The following is an 8489-nucleotide window of genomic DNA, read 5'->3' on the forward strand; positions in this document are numbered from 1 at the left end:
TGATTGCTCGTTAATCCCATTTCCACGAGCAAGAGTCGTTGCCTCGGACGTACACAGTTTCATTGGGATTAAATCGAAGAAATGAAAATCAATGGCCGCAGAAACGTGATCGCATTTTAAAGGCGATGCGATATCGCTTTCGACGCCACTTCCTCTGCAAATTGGCTTTAAGAGCGTTCGTAATGACAGAGTCGCCGAGGATGTCTTTGCCTGGGAAACTAAGTGCTAGATGTTACGTAAAGTAAGAGAATCCGGGCCAACGTGATATTAAGGAGAGACTCTCGTCTAACATCGATAAAAGCGTGTGATTTTAATGAATTAATTTTTTTTTTCTTTAAGACTGAGTACCAATTATTTATATGCAATTAGACCTTGTTGGGATGAAAACAGATAGTCTTGAAGTACAAATGTAATTCTCGTGTCTCTGTTCTTCTTACTGTTTAGTGTATATTGCGCGAGTGCTGTGGATTATCTTTGACAATATATCGTTGGCGTGCAATGAAACATCTGTCACAGTCACCAGAATGCAGAAGTTAGCAAATCTCCTTAAAGTTAGATATTTCTGTTTCGACCTATTTTTGCAAGAGGAATATGAACAATTGGAAAAGTTCTAGCGTTTAGAAGAGAAACTTGCTCTTCTTGGCGGACCAGTTTAGTTTCTATCGCTTAAAAGAATATTACAAATAAACAAATAAATATTTATGGTTCAATCCCAGGAGAAATTTGATTGATCAATCAATCAATCAGCCTTTTCAGTTATCGTACACGCCAGTTTAGAAGCTTATTGAACGTGTCAGATTAAGAAGTTGATAGACGATAAGAGGAATTGAAATGAAAAAAATTACATTTAACTTTCAGTTTCTACTGTAATTGTTAGTTAATGTAAAAAAATTCATAAAAATCATTCGTCTTTGTCGCTGCTATAGGACAATCTTCCCTTAGACTTAGACTGTTTTAAGTCGAGTTTTAATTCAGTCGAGTTTCTTTTCTGCTACTACGTACAGTCGGTCTTGAAAATATTCGATACGCTAGCATAAGTTTGACTTGTGTCTGAAATGAATGCAGATAAAACAATAAAAATATCTTCATGAAAGTGTATTGAAGTCTCGTGTATAGTTGTGAGAAAGCAGAAGAAAATATTTCTCATTCGGACATTCTACAAATTAACGTGAAAAAATATCGAAAAGTCAAAGTTACGTTAGTGTCTGAATATTTTCCACGCGGACTGTATTTCCTTTCACTACATTTCATGAAAATATTGCCAATTTATGTATAAAAAAATAACGTTTGGACACTTTAGTTTTTTTCGTTGTGAATCTTCTAAAACCCAACATTTTCGTCAAATAACTTTCTTTACAATTGCAATTATATGATACGAATAACTGGGCTGCAAAGTTTCATGCAAATTTATATTTTTGAGAATATAAACCAGAATATATAGAACATTGGCAGAAAATTGCTTGACTTGCCAAGTTATTTACATTTACATCTCTAAATCTCCTACAAATTTTCATTTTACAAAACATTATTAAATCATGAAATTGATTCATTTCCTAAATTCCTAAAAAATTATATATGTATATATGTACATACAATTTTGATATTATAAATAACAAATAACTTTATAAATATCATAATGTACGGTTGGCAACGTATATTTGACGATTTCAATGCCACAGTCGCAATATATTTTTTAATCCCTTTTTTTTTTAACAAATAAATAATATCTTCTCTTGCCGTTAAGAATATGAAATTTTTATTAATTTTATTACAACATGTTCCTAAAATATTCCGACATTTGTCTTTATTCCATAATCGCCGGGCAGATTAATTGGTTGGTAGAAAAACGCCTTCTTTGGAAACAAGAAAATAAGCGACAGTCACGAGAGGCAAGGAATAATATAGGTCAACGTCGAACGCTTTTAGTTTGATTAAAATTTACTTTTTCCCCACCATCGTACGACATCCAATCGTGCAATATTTATTCAATACCCGTCACAAATCCTATTTTAATTCTACCTATGTTCGCCGGTATATTTTTTGCCATCATGATCTCGCATATTAGATGAGGCATGAGTCAGGCAATTTCTAGGGAATAGAGGAAGTACGAAGAAATAATCCAAATATTAAGTAGCACGATCGAATAGTAATGAAAGAAACAGGCGATCGATAATTATGGTTGGGGAAAACATCAACATTGTTGAATTTCTGTTTTATATTGCTTTTTATTAAAATGATGTTATTTTACGTGTATTTGAAGTTTCACTTTAGTTCGACATTCAAGAAATTTTCGTATTGTTCTTTGTCATTGACTTATTGGATCGATGATTTATTAAACGATTTATTATTTATGTTTCAAACGTCTGAAGAAAATAAACGTCGAACGTGACAACTGTGAAAAATTGATCGCGGACTACAAATGTTACATTGCAGTTATTTTTATGCAGCAATAGTTAGTTTGAATTAGAGAAAGGAACGTGAATGACAATGAGAGAGTTGTGTATTTTAAAGTAAAAGCAAAATGACTTAAAGTTTACATAACGTGGGATTCTTACACTCTGTGTCCTCGTTAATCAACTTGAAACCTCTATGTTTTGTATTTTTATAGCATCAATTTTTTGTAATCGTACGAAAATGCTATTTTGAACGATACGAAATTTGATATATTTTATATATATTTTTAGATGCAGTAATTACAAAAATTACTTGCAAGTAGCTTTATACTTCAATAAATATTCTATCTACCAGCTTTTATACTGCCCTATAGTACCAGATTTTTGTAATTATACGATACTAAATTTAATATATTTGAACCCAATTAATTACTCTGTAAATGCCATAAAAAACACAGCGTCAATATGCCAATACCTTCCGTAGCCACTGTGAGTTAACGCAATAAAAAAATAAAAAATAGATGAAACTAAAAAAAAAAAAAAAAGATAAAGCTGCCGCAACGTAAACGCTAAACATTAAAAAGAACTTAAACTTTCTTAAACTAAGAACGTACACTTTCAAAAAGAATTTAACAATCTACGCAATGGTTAGTATCAAAAAATTAAAATAGCTAATAACGAAAAGCAAGTTGAACATAGAATCGGCAACTAAATGATTGCGGATTTTCTCATGAAATGGTAATGACAAATTTGTAGAGGTTTATCTGTAGAGGATGGTTGATCGGTGAGGTTTAATGAACGAAATCGTTCGTTATTGAAACTGTCGAATATATTTAAAATGATAAATCAGTATACAGATAATGTTCGTAAACACGCTCGTACTAACCGATTCGCTAAGACAGCTAACGATTCGTTAATTAGATTGCCGATAATTCGTTGATAACTGGTTGATAACTGATCGACAACTGACTGTAAATTCCGCAATCACTTAGTTGCCAATCCACATGATAATATCACTGAAATAACAAATAATTAATAGCAACTCGATAATAAAACAAGCTCTCTTAATTAACTCCGCAGGGATCGTTTTCAACGTGACACGTTACATGGACTTCCATCCAGGAGGAGTCAACGAATTAATGAGAGGCGTTGGAAAAGATGCCACGAAGCTTTTCGAAAACGTAAGTGCAACGATATCCGACTATCCATCGGATCAACGGTCTATCGTTGATCGACGATTATTTTTACGTACCCATAGATCGTTCGTTGCAGGTGCACGCTTGGGTCAACTATCAGAGCATCCTTCAGAAATGCGTGGTCGGAAGGCTGAGCCGTGGCTCGGTGAGCGGTACCACCGCGTCGTCGCCGACGGAAAATGCTGCCTCGAGTACGAGCAATTGTTCGTCGGCGACGTTGAACCTGATAACAAGTTGCACAAGTGAGTAACTAACGCGACATCGATCCTGCCCGCTTGTGTCTCGCCGATGGCGATAAAAGGAACGAGCGTCAGGCAAACCTTGATGGCTCTTTTCATGGAAAATTGTGAATGCAAAGAAAACAAAAAAAAAAATATATATATATATATATATGTAGATATGGCTTTTAAAGTGGCTTCATGCCGTTTATAGAGAAATTGAAACGTTAATGTAGTTGAATGCAAACTATGTTTGTGGGCTGTTGGAAAGGATGTACGCACCTAGATGAAGAGACTTGCGGGTCTGTGTTAAGAGAAAGATATCAAGGTTTTGGTATACTCTATAAAAGTAGTTATCTTTGTTGGAATGTTTATTCAATTCTCAAGGGTGGATTGTTATATTATGGTTGAGAGATAAATAGAAATGATGGAAATTTGTGATTATTTAATAATCTGTATTTATTGTTAGTTACGTTTATCATACTGTATGTTGTTAGTTTGAAACTAAACCGTTGTAAATGAGCTTTGAACAGACGCGAACGTTCATCGTATGTAAATATTATATTTGTACTTATTATACTTGCCTCTTTCTGTGAGAGAAGACCCGAGCGAGTTCTTAGCAATCTTCAGATTGCTTTTATATTAGGGTATGTATTTGGAGTGGCTATATTTTGTTGGAATATTTGGATTACTGGTGAGTTTATAGCGAACGTTAACTCTTTAAATATGGACCATGTGGTTTAGTTACATTGGACAATTTTACATAACACGCTCCATTATATATTTGGTCTTATACTAGAAAGTGGACAAAGTGTTCGCTCTTTGATGGTTAAAGATTCTCGTCTTAAAATTAAAACTGAGATCTCGTTTTCAATACACGCTTCGACAAATTGAGGAAGTGCTAAAGTCTTTTTTAATGTCGACATTTATATATAGACAAATGATGAATTGTGTAGCGAACGAATTGTTAATAAATTATCGTAGGAAATAGTGCGAAGGAAGGTTTTGAAAGAAGAAGAGAATAAATAGAAACTGTTATTATGGAAGGGATGTTGGAAGAAGAGTAGCCATGTTTGATTAATCGACAAGAAATACACAACAAGAGAATAATTAGAACGTATCGATTTTCAGCTCATAGTGTGAACCAAGAAAACGTATCAGACGCTAATTTATTGAATATAAAAATGGAGTGGAGGCAAACACCCTACTCGTTGATATTGTTTTATCCAACGCCGTGCAATTATCCAAACATGTGCTATCAATTAACAAAGATACACGACTCGAAGCTGGTATACAAATTATGTTTCGGGAACACCATAGTAATGCAGGAGTTGGAATTAACAGCAGAAATAGAATGGCCACCGGACTGCTTCAGAGATTTAGAAATGAGGGAGGTAATGTAACTGAAAAGCTGTTGTTTAATTAATGAAAAATTTAAGATATTGATTTCTACTTTCTGCGTTATGTAGATGACTTTTACGTTTGCGAAGCGGAGGGTAGAGTTATGGAAATCTTACGGTAATCAAACGGTATTGAGGGAGACGAATATGGATGGTCGAATGTACACAGAATACGAAGTAGTTACGAACAAACCGCTTTCTAAGTTAGTTCATCTGTTAGTCGTGCGAGCAAAAGACTTCTTGCAAATTGTACCTATTGGCAGGCACGTAGAAGTCAAAATGAATGTCATGGGTGAATATCATCCTTTTCCTTTTCGCTATTTAAAATCCCTAATTCATTGATCGACTAATTAAGTGAATTTAGAAACGTAATTAAAATGGCACGGTAATTCTCATAACAGCTACAGAACAGCCACAATCGAAACGAATATCTTTAAATCATTCTTCTTCTATTTATCTGAACTGTAATACTGTAATAGTTTCTATATTATTAATATCAAAGACGTTCAAAGTATTTTCATCGAAGAGATTGCTTTGCCCTTCAAGTAACTTGAAAATTGCTATAAAATTAGTTATTCGCGTCATTCTTCGCAGTAACTATTTTTGTAGCCAACTTACCTTATCGAAATGTAAATGTTTTATCAAAATAGAATCTTGCAACATTCTTTCATTTTTATATTGGTTCGTACAATCATATTTGTTGTAACAGTGCATCCATCGATGAAATAACTATCGATTTTACTCGCTAATCTATTAATTCTGTGTCGTCTACGTTATACAATATTTAACAAACTATAGTAAAGATTTAGCCGATTCCATCTTTGCATGATAGATAAAAAGTCCTCGAGGAAAGTACGCAAGAAACTATGAGATATTTCGTTTTAGGGATGGAAATATCGCGATTGTACACGCCTGTCCCACCGTGCCTTCATCCGGACGATATGGCGCCAAACTACAAGTCTGATTGCCTGTGTTTCATGATCAAGAAATACCCGAATGGCGCTTTGAGTCCGTCCATAACCGCTCTTGAGATTGGTCAGACCTTTTTTGTGAGCAATGCTTTAGGTGACTTCATGACAGAACCCTATGATATGTATACTATCCTTCATATGATCGCTGGTGGCACCGGTTTGACAGTGATACTTGGCGTCATACAGCAAGCTTTGGCCAGAAGATGTGTGTCAGTATCTTTTTATCTACAGGGCTTCTGAAAATCTAGTTTCCCAAACGTACTTTCTGAAGACATGTTACATAACAAGACATGATAATATTTCTTGCGAATTTGTCACGTTTTAGAGATTTTGCGACTATGAAATGGCCATTTCGTTCAAAGTAATACCGAATTGCTTTTTTACTTTTAGTTGAATTTTAGTTAGGAGAAGCTTATTGGTAGCAATAGCGTTATTTATTGTACCAAACGTACGTTTCAGTGGTTTAGGATCTAAAACATAGTATAATAAGATTCCAAGAGTGCAGAAAATATGCAAAAGAATATTATTATAATACGAAAGTAGGTTTAGTAAACCATTTGTGAAAGAAAGTCTAAATGTTGATATTTGGCTTCCTGAATTTTGATAACGTTACTTCCTATGCAATTCTTATCGAATATCGATAGTTTAATCGAGTGTGATTAAGCTTTCCAGTTAATAGATGAGATGTAATAATGTATAGATATATAATCCTTGCGCATGTTTTTAATATAATAATTTATGAAATGCTGCAGAAGGAGCATAAACTTACTCAACTTCAACAAGGACGAAGATAACATGTTTTACGTGAAGGAACTGGAAAAGGCTAGCACAGACAGCAGGTGAGTAGATTTTTTTGGATTTGTCTTTTCATTCTCTTCAAATGGGACATCTGTACGTTGCAGATTAAAAGTTACACATATCCTTTCACAAGCCGGAGACACCTGGAAAGGCAGACGCGGCACGATATCTGATTATTTATTAGAGGAACTAGTTGCACCATGTGAATCTAATGCATTCGTCTATACGTGCGGGCCTCCAGGATTCATACTGTCCGCAAGAAAGTAAGAATAAGGACGGTTTACTATTCTATTTTCGAATTATCTCTGGCTATGATATTTAAAGTGTACAAAAATTTCATAAAATAAGAGGATAGCATGAATTTTGCAAATCATAGAAAGAAGCATAGGTCGAATAACGTTTGTCTTTGATTTATTTTTTATTAATTGCGTGTATGTTTTTCAGTTCACTTCGAAAAATCAATTGGAAGCCGTGCCAAATGTACGAATTCGAAGATTAGCTGTACTCATCGAAAGCGTACTCCATCTCTTTTGATACCAAATGTTGGAACATTGGCAAACGTATGGAAACAATTACGTGTCGTACCGTTGAATTTTTAAAAAGAATCTTTTGGATACTTTTATTCCTATTTCCGCCCACAATCTCAGATTCGTGCGTGTAAGTTTATCAGGGAATCGAGTGGCAAATATGTAACAATAAAAAAAGAAGAATGTTTGGAGAAATAGAATTTTTTTTATAGAAGTATTTTTTATGAGATTTCGTTTGATAAAATTTTTCTATGAAATTTATATTCAATTTTTCATCGAAAGATGTAGAATTTCTTTTCAAGAAGTAGTAGATCTTTCAATTTTTAATGTTACTGTCGAAATTAATTTAGAAGATAATTCTATAAAGATTAATTATCTATTGTGTATTATCTATTAAAGATTCTGTATCTATATAAAATATTGCAGCAAAGTTAATTATGATTTTGTTTCTTTTGTGAAATAGTGTCTTCCGTTTCAATAATTCACTCGATTTGACCGCAATACGCAAAAGCAAACACCTGTATATTTGTACTTACTATGAGTAAGTAGACGCGCATACTTTGTACCATATCTACGAATTTCGAAAAAAAAAAGAACAAGAAATGAAAAAAAGAAACAATAGGAGTAAGGGTCACGGATGAAAGTCTTTGAAATCTACGGGACGAGCCATAGATGTAATTCCTATATGGTTCGCGAATAACAAATTATTTTTACAAACGTCGTCTTTTAATCTATCATCCAGAGAGTTGTATTTTGAACAATTTATCCGGGAACATTAACAAGTATTTTCAGACGTAGGTCAATTCGAAACGATCATGGTGCTATTTCTTAAAACGAACCGAAACAAACATCTCACAACCATAATTTTTAAATTCCCAGTCTGCATTTTATATAGAAACATTTTAACCAGATTTTTATTTCCACATAATAAACTGCAGTCCCCTGTGTCTATCGAATTAGAATCCCTTGCGAGATTTGAATATTTT

The 8489-nt window shown here is 33.7% G+C and overlaps 1 protein-coding gene across 5 annotated transcripts in view; it reads left to right on the forward strand.

Moving 5' to 3' along the window:
• LOC117209217 (cytochrome b5 reductase 4) overlaps positions 1 to 7675 on the forward strand; it is a 28007-nt gene extending 20332 nt beyond the window's left edge. For 4 of the 5 annotated variants that reach the window (XM_033450935.1, XM_033450937.1, XM_033450938.1 and 1 more), the window contains 8 exons: positions 3474 to 3574; positions 3666 to 3831; positions 4939 to 5201; positions 5277 to 5499; positions 6093 to 6387; positions 6931 to 7017; positions 7081 to 7239; positions 7421 to 7675. In XM_033450935.1, the coding sequence (XP_033306826.1) occupies positions 3474 to 3574; positions 3666 to 3831; positions 4939 to 5201; positions 5277 to 5499; positions 6093 to 6387; positions 6931 to 7017; positions 7081 to 7239; positions 7421 to 7475 (1349 nt within the window). In that variant the 3' untranslated portion in view covers positions 7476 to 7675. The remainder of the gene's footprint in view (positions 1 to 3473; positions 3575 to 3665; positions 3832 to 4938; positions 5202 to 5276; positions 5500 to 6092; positions 6388 to 6930; positions 7018 to 7080; positions 7240 to 7420) is intronic. The other variant, XM_033450934.1, reaches the window with a different exon arrangement.
• Positions 7676 to 8489: the final 814 nt, after the last annotated feature.

Source organism: Bombus bifarius, unplaced genomic scaffold (genome assembly GCF_011952205.1).
Source record: "Bombus bifarius isolate JDL3187 unplaced genomic scaffold, Bbif_JDL3187 scf7180000008166, whole genome shotgun sequence".
Classification (NCBI taxonomy): Eukaryota; Metazoa; Arthropoda; class Insecta; order Hymenoptera; family Apidae; genus Bombus; species Bombus bifarius.